The 20337-nt window shown below is 43.0% G+C and overlaps 1 protein-coding gene across 1 annotated transcript in view; it reads right to left on the reverse strand.

Annotated features, from left to right (window-relative positions):
• The window catches only part of ATP2C1 (ATPase secretory pathway Ca2+ transporting 1), a gene marked incomplete in the record, with an annotated part of 2099819 nt that overhangs the window by 817101 nt on the left and 1262381 nt on the right, over nucleotides 1-20337 (reverse strand). Inside the window, 1 exon segment of the mRNA XM_044066734.1 lies at nucleotides 12696-12800. Within this exon segment, the coding sequence (XP_043922669.1) occupies nucleotides 12696-12800 (105 nt within the window).

The following is a 20337-nucleotide window of genomic DNA, read 5'->3' on the forward strand; positions in this document are numbered from 1 at the left end:
AACAGGAAGAAAAATGTCAATGATGGATGTGGTTTTGTCCAGAATATATTATCTACAGTTAGAAAAGCCTGCAAGACAGACAAAACAATTTTAAACTGCAAGTCCACCAAACTAGAGGTGCGGTCATCTCTCTCTAACTTCAATGTGTGTCACTGACCACAATACTGAATTCTGCAGCTGGCTAACCAGGTATCTGGTGCAACTCAAAAAGGTGCACAGACTCCTGATAAAAAAAGAAAAAAAAAATCAATGGCCTAGCAGTTCTGTTTAGTCTGGAAGACTAAAAGTACTAATTCATTTTGTGCGTCTCCAAGACTAATCAGGTGGGGCCTTTGCCCTGTTTTCAAAGTCATAATCAGCCCTACACTTTTTGAGAATCTTTACATAGAGTCCATAAGAGTTGCAGCCAATAACAGTTCTTAAAAGTCAGCACAAGTAAATCAAAACAAACAATACCACAAAATAAATTGCTCACAGGCTTCCATGCCTCTGGACCAATATTCCATTATTACTACATCAAAGTACCTCTGTTCTAGCCCACAAAAGTAGAGCTGAAATTTACCCCTCTGACATAAAAGAAATATTCAGTGAATAATCCATTAGTCAGATTTCAGCATTTTCTTTTGGCAAAACCCCCTTACTCAGAGTTTATCTGCTCAGCCAACACAAACCATGATGTAACTTAATGGCTACACAATAGTGTTCAATGGAGCTCACTTTTTCACCCCTAGCCACTAGCATTCAAGTACCTATTTAAAAAAGAAAAATGCAAATATAATTTTACATTATTTAACAAGTGATAACAATATGCATATGCATTTTTATGAACTCCATCAGCTGATGACAGGAGAACCACTTACCTACAAGAGGTGGTGAGACACCTTCTCTTACCCATCAAAGAGGGATCTCTAGTAAGTCAAATGCCTTCCACTGATTGTTAGTTTCAATGCTGGAAAGGAATTCAGATGCCGTGTTTCTTCAGGCTTCCTGGATACTTTATCATTAGACTAGAATCAATGTACAAGGAGCCAAGACAAAGGTACCAAGAGCTAAATTACAGGAGCTTTTCAAGTAGGAAGAGGAATCTGTCAGGGGTGCCCAATGTCACCCCCAACTACCTGCACTGTACCTAGGGCCTCTTGTTTGAATGCCCATTGGGCCATACTGTCAAGGGTCCTGTCAAATCTGAAGGAAGAGAACACAATCTCATTATTTACAGACTGACTACTAGATTATCTAATAAATTTAAAATCTGCATTTAATTTACTTACAGATTTCCAAGTTTTGGGGAAATTATCAGGGTATGCAATGAACAGGAAAACCTCTGTAGATAAATGAAAACTGGTCACGAAGTTTGTTACTCTGTCATTTATATCTCTAGAGTACTGCATAACTGAAAAATCTCAGGGTACATACAGGCTATTTTACAAAAGACTAGCATTGGCGTATGGAATAGTAAGTACGAGTTTTAAAGAGTACTTCACTACACAGAAAACCTTGCTATTAGATTTCTCACACTGAGTGCAGTCCCTTCAAATGTTTATTTTGCTTCTGGTACTACATATAGAGTAGGCAATGCCAGTGACACTCCTGCTTGGATTTTTCTATAAACTGATGAACTCTGCACTCAGATTTGCATGAAAAGATAAGAATGCAAGAGAGGCCTACTAAAAATTGGTAGTACTTACAACTTAAGAAACCTTAAAGTCACCGATTTCCAAAACTGCACCATGAAAATCATGACCACCAAGTCCAAATGGCAAAACAGAGTCCAATGCTGGACCCTGTGTTGCATCCTCCCCCAGGATGCCAAGACGGTGACCTGCTGGGCCAACCAAAAAGGTAGGAATAAGAAGCACTAGGCAATATAATATGTCACCTCAAAGATGGACTTACTCTGAGCTGGGACAGGGAGGACATTTTCCAGTTTATGATGATCCCCAAGGGAGTGCATCTACAGGGTCACAAAGAGGAAGGCTACCTCCATGGAATCACTGGACAGGGCTGATCTTGATCTAGGAACAGCATGTACATCAAGGTATTCGATACAAAAGGCAGTACCTCACTGAAAACTCTGGTCAGTGATGAAAGTCCAAAGGGCAATGCTCTGCATTGGAAGTGATGCACTCCCAGACTGAACCTATGGAGACTACGGTGAGGTCCTCCAATTCCAATGCACCAGCAAGCATCCACCATGTCCAGCAACATTATCCCAGCTCCTTAAATGGGCAAAGTTATGATCCCTTGAAGTGTGACTAAATGCCACAAAAGGCTGAAGTTGCTTGGATTCAGAATGGGAATGAACTTGCATGTTTTCTTCAAGAACAGCAACACCTGGAAATGAGACACCATCTCCTCCTCCCATAAGGGAGGGCCTCTACGGCCCCCTGGAGCAACAGAATCCAGACCTGTCCCAAGAGCTCTGCTGATGTTGACAAATCCTCAGATGGTGCACTTTTTTGGGGGGCAGGGGGACCACATATGCACTCAAAAGTGTGGTCAGTCTACACAGACCACATCTAGGAACCACTACTGGTGGCTCTCAGAGCTCAGCAGTACTCAGGGAACTGTCCCCTCAAATTACAGGCAATCTCAGAGAGAGAAGTCAATGACTTGAGTAACTTCAACAGCACTTGAGGTGGGCAACACTGTATAATAATGAGGGTCTTTCTTGGACACTGAGGAAGAACTTTCCACTGTTGTGGTTGTGCAGGTCTAACAAAAGCACAGAATGGATTCAAGCTGCAAGGAAGGAGAACAGAGGGTCTTCCATAGATACGAGGGCCACTACCTCTTCATAAGATAATCAACCAATCCCTGGACAAGCTGCAAAAGAACATATCCCTCAAAATATGGGCAATTCAGAATCTTGCTCCTAAACTCCTCCTTTGAGGAAAAAAAATCTCAGCTGTGCCATCCTGTGTAAGCTAATGTTCAAGCCTATGGCCCTATTCAAAATGATAGTGCAACTGAAATTACAAAAAGACTGTCAAGTCACTATAAAAGCCATGGAAAGGGGATCAAAGATCTTTTCAGCCCAAACTCAAGGAGGTTGTTTAGCTTAAAAAGTCTCTCTCTCTCTAGATCCTCCTGGAAATGATACAGGAGAGCTAAAGAGAGGATCACCCTGCATCCTAATATAGCAGGGGAATGCACCTTCCACATATGTCTAATGTTCTTGATTTTGTGCCTGGTGGCAAATGACAAAATGCTGCAGTCTCTGGGACATATACAATACTGGAGACCACATAACTATCAGTAACAGCAACTGATCTGTCTGGCTCCAGTGTTACCCTGTAAAGAGAACTGGCCTTTCTCAGAGATAAGGAGCAAAATCAGGATGCTCCAATCCTGTGAGATAACATACTCAATACCAAGCTTCAAAATGCTGGAGGGAAGGTGGGATGACCCAAGTCTCCTCAGGTTCATTCCTCTGAAAATCCAGGTTGCTGGAAGGTAAGAGGGGCTAGAGGTCCATCCAAAAGATCCAACACGTATTCTGTGGGGTGACAAGAGGGGCTTGAGGCCAGTCCAAGCCTCTCCTCATGAACCAGAGGGAATCCCTAAAGCAGAAGTCAAGGGGTGATGCAAATGAAAACAGTAGACTCATTATCCCTGATCATCTCAGAGATGGTGGCTTTATGATCCTATAAATACTAAAAGAATATTAGATGCGAGGGAGAAGTATAAATGTGAGTTCATATGAGGACAAGTGCATGTCAGACTATCTCAAGTGTTATGGGACATGAAACCAACAAAAGACTGCATGCTAGTCAAAAGCAGTGCAATGTGGGACAAAGCCTGTGCTGAGGATGACAGAGACTCCAGTCTAGTCTCCCTAATAGTGTGATCACCAAAGTGCAACTCAACTTCCCATCAGACACCAAGCAACTACTCAACTTCTGGGCCCTGAAGAATAGAATCAGCTCCAATGTGGATGAACAGATAAAATCTCCTTAACTGGGGCTTGCAGACTTGGTGACCAGTACCAGGAAAGTAAGGTCCCTGGTCCCAAGTACCCTAAAATTCATGCCATGACTCAAGATCTGATATAGGATCCAACTAACTACCGTAAAACAGAATGGAGCAAAACCTTCAGTTGTATCCCAAGAGTGGCAGCTGAAGGTGCGACTTCTTTGAACTCCGAGGTCCTTGACTAAAGGTCAAGGACCATTTCATGTTCAAACTCCTGTTAAAAGAAGTTAAGTTCATCACCTACTATCTGAAGAAATGCAGGGGTGGGGGGTTGTTGGCTAAACATTCTTGACAGGAAGAATGAATCCCTCTTAGAAATCCTCTTCTCCACCAGAGAAATCCCTTTCTTTGCCTGTTGAACTTTTGCAGGCACTTCTAAAGATATGCATTTAAGAGCTTTGTTCACAGACAGACATCAGGCCAACAAAGGATAATGTATATCATTGCTGCGTCAATGTGATGTTTTTATGGTAAAGTGAAATACTTTGCAGTTAAAGATGAAGGCATTCTGTAGTAAGACATTAAAAGAATTAGGTGAGCTTGACAAAAGACTTCTAATGCTATACTCAATCCTGTACTGCAAACCTTTGAAATGACATGAACAAATGGATGTGAACGTGAAATGCCAGTGAAGATGCTGCCAAAGTCTTTTCTTTTGTGAGCACTAACATAAATGAACACTTCTAACTCTTATCAGATTTTATCACCTTATCTCTTTTCCCCTGCTTGTCACTGAGGTTCTGGACTCCATCTTTGTGAAATTAAGCGGTTAATTAAGTAACCTAGACATTTTGTAGTTAATAAAAATTCAAAGAATAGCTTAACTAACCACAATCAGAAGAAATTACTTAATTATGTTTTATATAAAGACCTTTATAGAAAAATAAAACTGTCAGTGAATACAAGGCACTAAAGAGATGGAATTAGTATCTCCAAAGCAGGAAGTAAAGCACTCGAGAGTGATGGAGAGAAGACTTTTCCTAGCAATGCAGAGTTCACAAGTGAACTGAACAAGGTAAAGTCTGAAGGAATGTGGGCATAAGATCAACACCGGTCTCTGTAGGGGATAGACACAGATGTTGAAATTTATGGCTAGGAATAAAAAAACAGAGCAGGTAAAACACAAAAGTTCCAATTTACTGCTAATGTGACCCACTCTAAGGGGAAGGGTTTTAATTTCATCCCGTGAGCCCAGAATCCTGGAAAAAGGAAAGGTTTTCTAATGCCTGATCCATGAAGGAGGAGTGGAGTATGGCCAGGTTGATGAATAGTTAAAGGTTCTAAGCCCAAAAAAAGAAGTGAACTCTTAGCAGCCCTAGGATGTTGAACTCCTCTAAATGTCTGATGGCAAAATAATATGATCTCTGGATCATGTGCAGGATACAGAAGTCAGACTGACTATGTCTTGTCAGGACATTCTTTGACATAACTGATGACTTACACACAGCATCCTTTTTCTTTCAGGAGGGAGATCATATAAGCACTCTGGTTGCTTCCAGACTGCACTAATGTATCATGATTTTATCTATGGAAGGCTGAGGTGGTGGAGTTATTGATCTCAAAGTTAATCCGCTTTATCCCCCAGTAACTCTCAAAAATTTTCTAAGGGAAAGAAGTGAGGGTCACAGACCAATCTACAGAAGGCATCATGAACATTAAGGTCTCTACAAAAATGTAAGACTCACATTGGAAGGGCTGTAGGGTACAGAGAAGTTAGTCTTTACCTGTCAAACATAATGACCTACAGGTCTTCAGACTACTCAAAGTGGGAGGGAAGCACCGACCCGACAGGCTCCAGATTACATCTGCTACAACACAGCCAACTTCCTGCAGGAAAAACATACTGTGGATGGGCAATAGCTATCAAAACAGTAATGGAAAACAAAGGATTGCACTGGGACAAATGTTGGTCTGAGGCCATGCCCTCACCTTTGACACATTCTTCCACTCATGTGGGCAGTACTTAAAAGACTCTGAATATATGCCTGAAGTCTAGGTAAGAAACCCTGAAGGAACTTAGCCAGCCTGGGCCCATCATAGGTTCATAGGTAGATAATAGGCTATCTGCCCTAGGGCATTTATAAGCCTAGCCAGAGTTCATAGGTTCATAGGTTTATACTAGGCTATCTGCCCCAAAGCATTTATAAGCCTAGCCCGAATTTTTGTGGCTTACGCCACCCCTTATATGAAAAAGTACTGTACCCATTAGTTTGTTGTGCCTCTGTCCAGCAGTGACACAGAGATGATTCCCGGGGTAAACCTACGATCTCCCATCCACAGGTCAAGATTTCTCTTGAACAGAGCCAGCGAGGTGCTCTGCCTCACATGGACCGGGACTCTATTCCACAGCATAGGGAGTCTCTGAGTGATAAATCTATCCCTCCAGCACGTCTTATTTATATACATGCTAAGGTTTAAGTCACTTGCTCTAGTGGTTTTGATGGATTTGGATTTTTTGAGGTGGAGCATGTCCATTAATTCTGGGTTGGACATGGCCTTGTATGTCAGGCACATGTCACCTCTGAGCAGACGGTATGCGACTGAATAGAGCTGGAGTTTCTTCAATCTGGCAGCATATGACAGATTTTGGAGTCCCTTTATCCTTTTGGTAAGAAACTTTTGGGGTCTCTCCAATTGCTGCAGATGTCGGGCGAGATACAGCCCGAATGGGGCATTGTACTCGATCATTGGTCTGATAAGTGAAGAGTACAGGGGAACAATGACCTCACTAGATCTGGATGTGAATCCCTTCATGAACAGGTGGGCAATGTAGAAGGTCTTTCTAACCACTTTAGTAACGTGAGTGTCAAAAGAAAGGCCACTGTCAACCTGGGTCCCCAGGTCCCTGATAACCTCTTCTGTGCTTAGTGGATTGCCACCTATATGGTAGCTTGGGGTTACCTTGTTTTTCCCAAAGGGTATGACTATACATTTTTTGGCGTTTAACTTCAGGCCATGGCTCTGGCACCAGCTATCTGTTTCCGTGAGTCCCTTCTGAAGGATATCCGTGTCCGATGCACTTTCCACTATGGCGCCCAGTTTGCAGTCGTCTGCAAACTTTGTCAGCCAAAGTCCTCCCATGTTGGCCTGTACTTCTGAGAAGTAGATGCCGAACAATAGGGGCCAAGGACCGAGCCCTGTGGGACACCACTTGTGACCGGCTTGGAGTCTGACATAGCGCCAGCAACTCTAACCCTGTGGGTTCTGTCCTTAAGCCAGTTTGCAACCCATCTTGTGACATATGGGTTTACATTTAAGCTGGTAAGTTTTTCTACAATACCCAAGTGGGGTATTGTGTCGAAAGCCTTTGCAAGGTCAAGGTAGGCTGTATGGACTGCCTTTCCCTCATCAATGGCCTTGGTGACTGTTTCGAAGAAGTCGACCAAGTTCAAAAGGCATGATCTTCCCTTGACGCAGCCAAACTGGGTCGGGTCCAATGTCTGCAAGTCCCCTATATCTTTGTTTATGAGCTCCATTATGATCCTTTCCATAGCTTTGCAGACTAGACTTGTTAAGCTTATGGGGCGGTAATTACCAGGGTCCGTAGAGGCACCGCCTTTGTGGAGTGGGACCACAGTTGCCGTACGCCACTCCTTGGGCACATATCCTGTGGTGAGGCTGAGATTAAACAGCTGCCTTATGTGCGGGTTTAATTCCTCATTTAGCTCGTGTAGCACACAGCCGGGGACACCATCTGGTCCCATTGATGCTGTGTTTTTAGCTTTAGAGAGAGCAGCTTTCACCTGCGCATTTGAGATGTCTGGGAGGCTACACTCCGCTGCGATAGTTATCTCTCCTTTAGGGGGGGAGAGGGGGGTGAAGTTTGCACTGAGAACCTGTCTGCCAGTATGTTGGCAATGTCTGTGGGTTCAGTGATTTTTGTATCATTTTGGACTAATTCTGAGCATATCTGGGAGTTTCCACCCAGGTTCCTAACATAGCTGAAAAAGGCCTTATGATTGTCCTTTGAATCCATGGCAATTTTTCTCTCAAAATTGGCCTTAGTTGATTTTATGAGTGCTCGTATTTTTTTACTAATAATGATCAGGGGTGACTTCCCTTTTATGGATTTTGTTCTATCATGTAATAGCTTTCTCCTCTTATTGTAAAGTTTGTTAATGGCTGGGGTCCACCAGACTGGACGTTTGCCCTTTGTGGAAAGAGTCTTGGTTTTATTTGGGATTGCCTGATCCATGCAGTCCTGGAGGTGTTCATAGAAGGCATTTGTAAGGGCTTCCGCAGCTTGGGTTGTGGTTTCCACTGTCTCAGGGACCTTGAAGGATACCACACCAGTCTTGAGTAGTGTGAAGTTTGCTTTAGAGAAGTTCTTCACTGTGGTCTTTTTTGTTTGGGGTGGGGGCGGGATGTGGATTTCCAGTGAGATTAGTTTATGATCAGATCTCACCAATGAGGGATATACTTCCGGTGTGGAGCATTTTGTCCCCATGTTTGTGATAATGAGATCTAGTATATTTTCTCCTCTCATGGGAACAGTGACTAGCTGTTCCATGGCATTTGAATTTATGAACTCCTGGAACCGTTGGGCTAGAAAGTTAGGGCTTGAGTAATGTTCCCAGTCTATATTCGGGTAGTTGAAGTCACCCAATATGATGGTGTTTGGAGATACATTTATACCCTCCAGTGTCTTCAGGAAGGCTGTGTGGGGTTCCTGAGTTTGAGAGGGTGGCCTGTAGCATGCTACAATTTGTAGAGCAGTTTTGCCTATGGTTAGTTGCACCTGGATGGTTTCCGAAGCTTGTGCATTGCCACCAACCTGGAGGTGTGCGTTTCCTTTATGAGTATGGATACACCCCTCCTTTTGTGGTGTGGTCCGGGTTTTGGGGCCGGAACGCATGATATGAGGTAAAACCTAATAGTGCCGGGTGCTCTCAGGAGCCTTGAACCAGGTTTCAGTTACAGCACAGACATCGATGTTCTCCATACTGAGAAGGGCCTCGAGTGCGTGCATTTTGAGATTTAGACTTCTGGCATTGAGCAGCATTACCCTCAGTTTCTTTCCATTTTTGTTTTCTAGGGTGGTAGGTTTAGAATTTGAGCCTTGCCTAAAAAGGCACTATGGGGTGGCAAGAGCCTTAGCCAATATCCGGAATCCCAGGGGTGACAGGTGCAAGCCGTCCCTTGCGAAGCAGCGTGGCTTGTCAAGCATGTCATCCCAGGCAGACAGACACTGGATCCCCTTTGAATGACACCAGACATTAAGCCAATTGTTAAAGCTGATCATCTTGTCTCTATATTGTGGCATCATTCTTGGTGAAGGAAGGATACTGCTCAGGGTTAGGGTCATACCTGCCTGGGCTACATAATCAGAGAGCTCCTCTAGGTCTCTTTTCATGTAGTCCAGGGAGGTACGTCTCAGGTCGTTCACACCAGCATGGACAATGACTGTGTCATATTTGTACTTGCCGTGGAGTGACCCGAGTGCTTGTGTTATGTGGCGGATTCTAGCGCCCGATAGGCAGCTTACTGTGACCCTCTCCTTGTTCAGCCTGGTGAGTGGGACGTCAGTGTGTGTGACTATGGAGTCACCTATGACAAGTATGTTTGGTGTTGTATTTGGCCTTAAGGGCTGTGACTGCACTGCACACTGCTTTTGTGGTTTATGTGTTGCTTGTGTTGTGTCTTGAGGTAGCAGTTGTTTGGGTGTCTGCTTTGGAGGCCTCTGCTGTTTAGGTAAATTTTTACTCAGAGCCTCCGAGTATGTCTTTGTGTGTTTATGTGTTTGATTCAGTGGTGTGGTAGCATTATGTGAGGCTGGTTTTGTGGTGTGTGTAGTTGCCTTCTCCTCCTGTCTGGTCTTGCCAGTCCTGAGTTGAGAGAGCTCAGCCTCCAGTTTGGCTAAATAGCTGCATCTCTCGCAAGTATTTGTGTTATGTGGGAGGAGGAGAGGGTTGTCTGTGTACATGAGGCAGTTATAACATTGCCTCAAGATTCCCAGATTCACCAGCTGGACCGGAGAGGAGATTGACAAGTGACCTTTGGACATGCTAGAATAATATTGGGAATTCCTTAATAATTGAAAACAAGGGCCAGTGGGGAGTGAGGGTGTAGTGCTTTTAATTTTTAGTGCTGACTTATATAATTGCTTTAGTGAGCAAGTGCCAGGTAACTTGAGTGCAATGTGTTACAAGTAACTAAATGCAAAAATGACAAACAGTAACTTTCTTTCAAGTGAAACAAGGAAATAAGTACAGTAAGCAATGCAGATATCACTAGTGATCCACAGAAGCACTGAGAAGCCGCGTATTAGGTGGAATTAGCTTCCAGGGAAATAACAAGCAAACAAACAACAAGCATATAAACAAAGCTAGATTCAACAGGCCTGGATCTAGTCTATGCTAGAGCAAACAAGGTGTACCAATTTCAGTAAGATACAGTTCAAATATTCAGGCACTATAAACCTTTAACCAGAAATTCCCAGCTCAGAAGGGCAGAGTCCAGCCTCTTCTCCCACAAGAGTCTTCCGCCTCCCTATTAGATTAGCCTACTGTGCCTCTGTAAAGTAGGTCACAGAAAGAACCCTTTTAAGATTAGTTTACTGTGCCTCTGTCTAGCAGGGACACAGAAGAGATCCCAGGGGTGAATTTGCGATTTCCCATCCACGCGTCCAGATTTCGCTTGAAGAGGTTCAGCGAGGGGCTATGTCTAACATGAATTGGGATTCTATTCAGAGTGAGGGGAGCCTCTGGGAAATGAATCTGTCCCTCCAGCATGTCCTATTTATTTTTGTGCTGAGGTTAAGGTCCCTGGAGCGTGTAGATCTAAGGGACTTGGATTTTTTGATGTGGAGCATGTCCATTAATTCCGGGTTTGACATGGCTTTGTACGTCAGGCATACATCGCCTCTGAGTAGGCGGTAAGCAACTGAGTAGAGCTGGAGATTCTTTAGTCGAGCTGCATAGGACATCTGTTTGTAGCCCATGATCCTCTTTGTGAGGTACTTTTGGGGTCTCTCCAGTTGCTGCAGGTGTCGGGTAAGGTACATCCCAAAAGGGGCATCGTATTCAATTATGGGCCTGATGAGTGACTAGTAGAGGAGCACAATGACCTCTCTTGATCTAGATGCAAACCCTTTTGTGATAAGGTGGGTTATACAGAAGTTCTTTCTAACCACTTTGGCAACATGATTATCAAAGGAGAGATTACTATCTACGTTGGTCCCCAAATCTCTAATTACTTCTTCCGTACTTAATGGATTACCACCTATGTGGTAATTTGTGGGCACCTTGTTTTTCCCAAAGGGGATGACTATGCACTTTTTAGCATTCAGCTTGAGGCCGTGGCTCTGGCACCAAGCATCCGTCTCTGTGAGACCCTTTTGGAGGATGCTTGTGTCAGCTGGAGATTCGATTATGGCCCCCAGTTTGCAGTCATCTGCAAACTTTGTCAGCCATAATCCCCGTGTTAGCCTGAACCTCAGAGAAGTATATACCGAACAAGAGAGGTCCCAGAACTGAGCCCTGTGGGACGCCACTTGTAACTGGTTTGGATTCGGACATGGCACCTGCGATTCTGACCATGTGGGTTCTATCTCTGAGCCAGTTTGCAACCCATCTTGTGATATAGGGGTTGATATTTAAGCTGGTAAGCTTATTTATGATGCCCGAGTGGGGTATTGTGTTGAAGGCTTTTGCGAGGTCCAGGTAGGCTGTGTGGACTACCTTGCCCTCATCTATGGCTTTGGTAACTGTTTCAAAGAAATCAACTAGGTTTAAGAGGCAAGATCTGCCCTTAACAAAGCCGAATTGGGAAGGGTCCAGTGTCTGGAGTCTCCCAATGTCTTTGTTTATGAGTTCCATGATAATACGGTCTATAGCTTTACAGACCAGACTAGTCAGGCTTATGGGGCGATAGTTTCCGGGGTCCGTTGTGGCACCACCTTTGTGGAGTGGGACCACTGTAGCTGTACGCCATTCTTTGGGTACATATCCTGTAGTAAGGCTAAGTTTGAACAGTGACAATGTGAGGGTTCAGTTCTTCTTAGAGCTCGTGTAAGACACAGCCTGGGACACTGTCCGGTCCCATAGATGATGTGTTTTTTGCTTTGGAGAGGGCAGCTTTCACCTGTGCATCTGTGATGTCAGGAAGGTTACATTCAGTTGGGATAGGCATTTGCTCCTTTGGGGGGAAGGGGAGTTTTGCCAGGATGTTGGCTATGTCTGTAGGTTCAGTATATTTTGTACCATTATGCAACAATTCAGAGCATATCTGGGAAAGCTTGGGGATGAGCACACTTGTGTATTTAGCTTATTAATTCATTGTGTGCATAAATCAGCACATGTCCCACATATACGATCTTCCAAGTTCTTGACACATTTTGATTGGTAAAAAAAATGAAGCCAACTGAGGAACCAGCCGAAGAGGGTCCTCAATGTTAAACACACGCACTATGAACCTTTTTATTAAGATTCTGTGTTAACCACTTGGCGCAACAACTCTAATACCTTTTCTTTCAACTACATGAAAACTTAGTACGTTGATCCAGTTGAAAAAAAAAAGGATGCAGGAATCCTGAGAAATGTTTAGTATAAGATGACAAAAAATTACATGGAATGACAATTAACATCAATTTAAATGTAATACACATACACTAGGAAGCATGGCAGCAACAGTCTTTCTTGTAGCACAGTTTACAGAACAAAATGCATTTTTCTTGCACAGAAAATAAATACTATGATAAATGCAAATTATGCTAATCGTACCTGCTGAGTGCGATGTACACACTTGACAGCCATCCATTTTTCTTCTGAGGTGAAAGGATGTTCAAACCTTCTGATGTAATCATCCCTGAGCCCATCCAAACCCATCTAAAATATGTACCAAAAGAATGAAATGTTAAATTGCCCTTCAAACATTCTGAAGTGTCAGTCTCACAAAACCCACCATGCAACATAAAATACTCACATCCATCTGTTTTTCAGTTACAACCAACAATAATGAAGATGCTCACAGGTGGTAGTAAAGGCAAAGTTTATGTCTATGCATACCAAAATGCATTATTTTAACGACTTATGTGAGGTATGTGCAATAAAAAAGTACCAGGCAAGAACACAATCCAAATATTAACATGAGGCAGCCAGCAATCTAGAGATTTCTGAAATAAAGGCAAACAAACTTTAACCAGTGGAAGAATTTCTAAGTAAAAATACTAGAAATTAAACCTCATCTGAACACATATATTCTTTACGATCTCTGTAAAATAAATTAAACGAATGAACCATGCTATTTCAACTATAAACTATCTTTTAAACATTTCAAGGCACTGGGCAATACAGCAATGAACAACACACAACTCTATAAATACTTACAAGAACTAAGATGATACCGGCATCTCTGCAAGTAACATATTTGGGGGCAAATTATGGCTAGCTCTGACTTCCAGCAGAATGCAGTTTAAAGCATTTCCAAATTCCTTACATATGGGGATAACCCTACATTTCAAATAATGTGCTTAAACACAAACTGCACAAGTTATTAACAAGACAATTACAATCAGCATCACACAACAGTTTATAAATTAAACTGTACATCTAACTACAAATGCACCTCAAATGATTTATCTTGCAATAAGTATAAATTCTAGTATATAATCCTTAGACCCGAGCACTAGGAACATATTAAATAACAGAGCTAAAAGGTCTTTTTAAATGACTCTTTCATATGTAAATAGAAGACTGTGCATGAACACTGCAGAATTTACCATCTTCTGTTTGAGCATTTTAGAAACACACAGGCAAATTATCACACCTACTCAAATTAGTCTCAGTGAACTCAGAGCATGAATGTAGGATTAGTTTACAATATTACTCTGCCTTTGTGGAAACAAGGTAAGTAGATTCTACGTACAATTCTTGGATGTCAGGAAATCCCCACTGCCACCAAAAAAAAGGTTTTCATCACAAGAACTTAAGGTCTGCAATGCAAGCTAGTCTTGAAATGTACAAAGTAAGCTTTTCGAACATGAACTTCAGATCTGAAGGGTAAATGGAATTCTGTAAACAGTTCTAAGCTTAAACCCCCCTTTAAGAAAGATCTTGCATCACAGAAGTTAAATAAATTCTCTTAACGCCATACTAAAAGCCAAATATAAAACAGAAATTAATTTTGACATAACTGTAACTGAGCCTAATGTCAAATAAAGTTAGATAAGCATTCTAACAAAGCAGAAAAGGGATCTAACCCCTTAGAAGTCCATATTGCAGATCAATGTCTCTTGTGTTAGTATGTTACTTAGCACTCTACCTCCAGGGAAAGGAAATGATCTGGATGACCCTCTGTAGGGTATGACACATCCTTGGACACCAACAGAAGTGGAGAAGCCATGCTATTAACAGAAAAGTGTGAATGTTTGGGTGGGACTTGCCAGACAGGAAGGTTTGGAAAACCATGAAGCAAAGAAGCTTCTCCAGAAGATGACACAACAGGAGAACTACATTTGCCATGGCTAAATTAAGGTTAACAGAATGACTCTGGCCTTGTGCAGGGCCATTTCTGGAAGAAACTGGCATTAGGATAAAGGGTGGCAAGGCATATAGGATACCAGATGGCCATCTCTGGACTAGAACATCCTTGGGCTATTACAGAAAAATCAGAAAATATGACCTATTCTCAAGCCCTCCGGGCATAAGAGTTAAGAATCCTAGAGTTCCATCCTGTACTATGCAACTGCCATGTTTGCCCGAGTGTATGGGAATAGCAACCTGAGAGTAAGCATCTTGGAAGGCCTGCAGGTTTAGGAAGACTGTTCTCATCTCCAACACTGATCTCTGTGTGTGATCATATGCTCTGAACCATCTTGTCCTGAAAATATCCCCCACCCCCTTGCACATACATGCCCATACTGATGGTCATGAAGGGGAAATGGAAAATGGAGGGGGTCCCACAGACTCAGGTTTGGGTTGTTGGGACCACTTGTAAAGATGTGGTATGCATATTCTGGAAATTCTGATTTTGTCTAAGAGCAGATGAAACCAAAATTCACTTTCTGGGGGGGGGGGGGGGTCGTCCACAGAACATTCCTATATGATAATGTGCATGACGTAGTAAAAAGACAGCTGCCACCAAAACGTCTAGGTTTTCAAACATATAAGCTCATTACCGCAACATCTGATGATGTAAGAAGAGATGCAGATCTTTGCAAGGGGTTTAATTCTTTCCTGAGGTAAACTTACTTTGAAAGTCAGAGTGTCCAGGAGACATTACATAAAAACTACTATCTGCAATGGCTCTACTTGTGACTTTGCAGCATTCACGACAATGACCACCATTTCCTGTGGCTGGAGGCACCACTAAGGAGGACAGAAGAGGTGTCTGGAAGGCCTTCTGCAGGGCTTATCAGCAGATAAAAGGGCTTCCTGGGGGTACCCCCCCCCACCCACACACTTACTCCTGACTAAATAAAACAAGTGAGGTAAGGACTCCCTTGCTATCTTCAGTCTCTTCAGATGACTGGCTCCTAGCTGCTCCACATCTAAGTAGAGGAAGTTCTTGGCTCCTCACAACCTTTGGAGCCCTGTCACCACAGCTACACTTTTGAGATAAAACCAAAAAGAAGGGCCTGACATTGAAGGTTGGCTCCTACCCAGATGAAAAAGAGCCTCCTCAACTTTTTGTCTAGTTTCATATGGTGGTATGCATATTGGAGGTCAAGCAAGCACACCCATACTTCTTTGGCAAGACAGAGTAGAACTGTCTGCACTGAGACCATCAAGAACATGGTTTGGGGAAAAAATATGCTTTGGTCTCAAGTCTAAATCTGACAGAGGTCTTTTGCTTTGTAACAGGAAACTCTATTATCTGGTGGGATACTTTTAATGACTTGCTTTGCTAGGGAGTTTTCTAGAGGAAGCCAGAAGGGATGGGGTGTAGTTAGGAAAGGAATTTTGTAGCCTCTGGAAAAGATTCCCTTTAGACACTCCTACATGATGGTCATCCACATGAACCAATAAAGGGACATGTGACCCCAGTATGCTTTCAGGGACAACTGGACAAGGCATCAAGTCTGCTGCTGCTTCTGAACTGCTTCACCGGGGCACTATTCTAGGAGGAGTCCAAGCTCACTGGCCTTTGTCAGATTGCTGGTACTTCTGCTGTTGGTTCCATTTGAACTACAACTACTCAGGACCTTTGATTTCTAGTGAATGGGTGCTGAATCTCTGGAAACAGATTCCAATGGCTTTCAAGGTTTTATCATACTGTTCATACTAGCAAAGACTTTCCCTAGTCTCTGAATCAAACAGGTTGGCACCATTAAATGTTGCAGTGAAGAAAGATGTCTGGAAGATCTCAGCAAAGCTGGGGAAGTTTGACTCAATCAACAGTGATGCCTCCAATGGTTGACCTTGTTGTACCACGCATCGCTCTGTAACACTAGACACACGATAAGCATAAGTATGGTAGAATTTTTTGCAGCCTGGGAAATCAGCTTATTCTCTGTTTTTTTTTTGGCAATTTATCAAGCACCTTCACTAACTCCACTGCAAATTCCAAATGGAATCTAAGTGTGCTGGTTTACCAGCTAAGTGCCCTTATGGAAAATGTTGAAGATGCACAGACCCTCTTCCCAAAGCAGTCCAGAGCTCTGGACTCTTCATTAGGTAGGTTAAGATTGCTGTACTCTGAGACACTGGTTTTCTCAAGGGCTGCTGCTCCAAACATGGAGTCAGTAACAGGAGTACTTCAGTTCTTGGGTGGTTGAGGATCTTGTCCGACCTACTCATGACAGCTACCCACATTACAACCTTTCAAGTCTTGTTGGAAGATGATCATCACCATCTGGTTAAGCCAAAGGACACCACCCAGGAGAGGACAAGGGAGGTATTTTCAAAGGTCTCGTGTAGGGTCTTACCAGCAGACTAAAGGGCCTCCTGGGGCTCCCCATCTGTTTAACCATAAGCTTCCAGAACTCACTGAATTTTGGGTCAGTGGAGAGGTGGAGGGGAGGGGTCTGTTTCTAATGGGATATCAAGTGGCTCCTCTCGCATTTATACTTGCCTTCTTTTCTTGGTGAATTAGACACTGAAAAGGAAGAAAAAGGTGATACAGAACTAGACCAACACAGAACATCATATTACTGGAGGAATGTATCGTTAAAACAAGGGTAGAGCACTGATATCTATGGACCTTTTTCAGACTATTTAGCCTGAAAGTGCTAACTGGATAAGTGACTTGCTCAGAGTCCCACAGTTCGGGCAAGAGAGGTTAGGAGAATCAAACAGTGGAAAACAGGACTACAGGAAATGCAACCAACTTCTATGTGAAGGAAATCATCTACCTGAAGAGAAATAAACACCTCACTTGCTTTTCCATAACTCAAAATTGAGGGGGGACACCACTCTGGGAAACTGCACAGATTCCAGATTATTATTTTTTAAGTGAAACATGGAAGAGGTAGGAAGGGGAAATCTGAAAAGAGTATTAAAACTGCTCCTCCCAACAGCTCCCCATATACTGAGCACAAGCAACCACCCTTGTGAACGCCCCAGGATAGGAGAACCATCAGATCTTCTGTTGTTCCAGTTAAAGAGTATTAATACATTGCCTCCCAACAGCTGAAGGCCCCCCATATACTAAGCAGAAGCAACCACTCTTGTGAACACCTCAGGACAGGAGAAGTCAGACCTTTTGTTGTTCCAGGCAAAAGGTTAATATCTGCCTAAATTAGCTACACACCATGAGGACTGACAGTGGGAAACTGTATTCTTAATGGTAGCCTCCCACCACTACCTACAGGCCATACAACACCACAGCCAAGATTCTTAAGGGAATTTTCTCCCTCTGCCCCCCCAAACTCAGTCCATTTTTAGATATTTATCACTTGCAAACCTCCTCTTGTTTGTAATTAGGTAACTGGCAGTCTTCTATAGTCATTACAGAATCAGTACTGGCCATTTCTCCATTCCTACTTCATCCACCTCCTTGCTGATGGTTTTTGCCGTCACTTACCTGCACTCCTTGGTGCATGTCACTGACTGCAACTACCTGTTTGCTTCTTGTCTACCCCTCCCCCTCAATGTGACCTATACGAGGTATTAAATCCCCTGGGAAAAGAGTGCCAATTTTGAATCTCTTTCCCCAGCCTGCCGACCTACCATGTGTGTTTCTGCTCATGTAATTCACTTGTTCATTACTCAACATATCTGCCTATATTGTTATACTGACGGCATACTTATCTACATGTTGATAATTGATAGTTTGCTGCTGTATTCTACTTTTTAAACTATATTTGCCACTTGGTGTTCTGTACATTGTTAATGACGGTTATGCAGAGTATGCTGATGTACATGTAATGCTGCATTAATTCTGTAATACCTGCTCTCATACTGCTGCTTTGTTATGTTATTTTTGTTGGTGTATGCCTCACCTTGAATGCTGGTTTTTAGATATCTGCTTAGGCATATGGTATACACTGTGGAAACACTACTACCACAGTTCTGCGCCCACTAGCTCTAATCTTGGCTGGAGCGCTTCCATGCTGATTGAAGGCCACAGTAGTTTACTGCTTGCCAATTGCAATATCTAACCTTAAACCACCCAATCTCTCATTCTGTTCTGGCATGCTAATAAACCTGTACTGGGCTTACAGACCAAGTAGTTAATTGTACTTTGCAATTCACCCTGCCATTCTGGCATTTTTAATTACAGCATGCCAAAGATGCAACTAAAGAACTCCATGTAACTTAGTCGCAGAGACGCTGTGTCGTCCCTGCCCTAGATACACAGGACAAGGTGAAATAAACATCAATTACTGAAAGGACTATAGTAATTTATACTCTATGTTAATGCTCTGGTTTGTCGATTATTGTAAGCAACCCCACTAACTTTCGCTTAGTATAAACCGGACAATAAGTGCCATCTGGTAGCCTTACTGTCACAGTTCATAAAACCAATTGCACAGACTGAATTGCTCGTGCCTTCACCCTGACCTCCACCCTCTAAACAGAGAGATATCACCTAGAACCTTCCATAGTGTCCTTCTTGGGCTTGATGTAACAGGGCTTAGTGGAATTACTATTCTATATTGTAACTGTGTTCTAATATTACATTATCACAAATTATATTAGTTATATTTGTATTGACTCTAAACATATAATAACTACTTATTAGTAACACTCTCTTTTCTAGATCACAGAGTATTAATACAGCACCTCCCAACAGCCGACGGTTCCCCATATACTGAGCACAAGCAACCACCCTTGTGAACGCCCCAGGACAGGAGAACCATCAGACCCTTCTGGTGTTCCAGGCAAAAGGTTAATATCTGCCTAACTTAATTAGCTACACACCACAAGGGTTGGCAGTGGGAAAGTGTATTCTTAATGGTAGCCTCCCACCAGTCCCTAAAGGCCATACAACACCACGGCCAAGATTCTTAAGGGAATTTTCTCCCTCTGCTCCGACCTAACTCAATCCATTTTTAAGTATTTGTCACTTGCAAACCTCCTCTTGTTTGTAATTGGGTAACTAGCAGTCTTCTATATTCATTATAGAATCAGTACTGGCCATTTATCTATTTCTACTTCATCCATCTCCTTGCTGATGGTTTTTGCAGTCACTTACCTGCACTCCTTGGTGCAGCCCTACTCCGTTCACCCTCGCTAATGCTCGGGCTCCCACTACTCACCTGCCCTGCCCCCATTTCCCACCAGCCCCCACTACTCATAGATTTAGCCCAACCCATTATTACCTGACCATCTACCACATCAAATAACCAACCAACCAAACTCATCCACACCCACAGGCTGCCCATACAACTTACTGATCATCCCCCTACTTACCCTTCTTCTACAGCCAGTTCACTATATAATCATGACTCGCACACACTACTCTCAGCACCACACTTCTCTACTTCTACTATTTTTCTCATCTATAGCCCTCCATTTAATCAACTCCAGTACCTCCTATCATTATTCACTCACCCATCTCAACAACAAATCCCCCACCTTACCACATCCAAACCCCATACACACTTGGACACATCCCTAATCAACCATAGGCCATCCCTCCCCCTCACCACTCCACCAATAAACCACATCCCAGAAACTAAAAAACACCCTAGCTACAGATATCGTCTACTACTTTCCTACCTCAAAACACTTTCTAACATAGCAGCTCAATTACTGCTAGGAGGTGACATTCACCCCAATCCAGGCCCAGTACCTACCCCCATAAACACAAATAACACCCACCTCCCACTTAAGCACAAACCCACTGACCTACTAAAACTAAATCTGAACATCTGTAGTTATGAACAAAAAAGAACAACTCCACTCATCTATCTCTATATATAACCCAGACATAATGCTCATAACAGAGACTTGGCTTAAACCCCATGTCAAAGACAAC

Source organism: Protopterus annectens, chromosome 3.part1 (assembly GCF_019279795.1).
Source record: "Protopterus annectens isolate FY-2018-M chromosome 3.part1, PAN1.0, whole genome shotgun sequence".
NCBI lineage: Eukaryota > Metazoa > Chordata > Ceratodontiformes > Protopteridae > Protopterus > Protopterus annectens.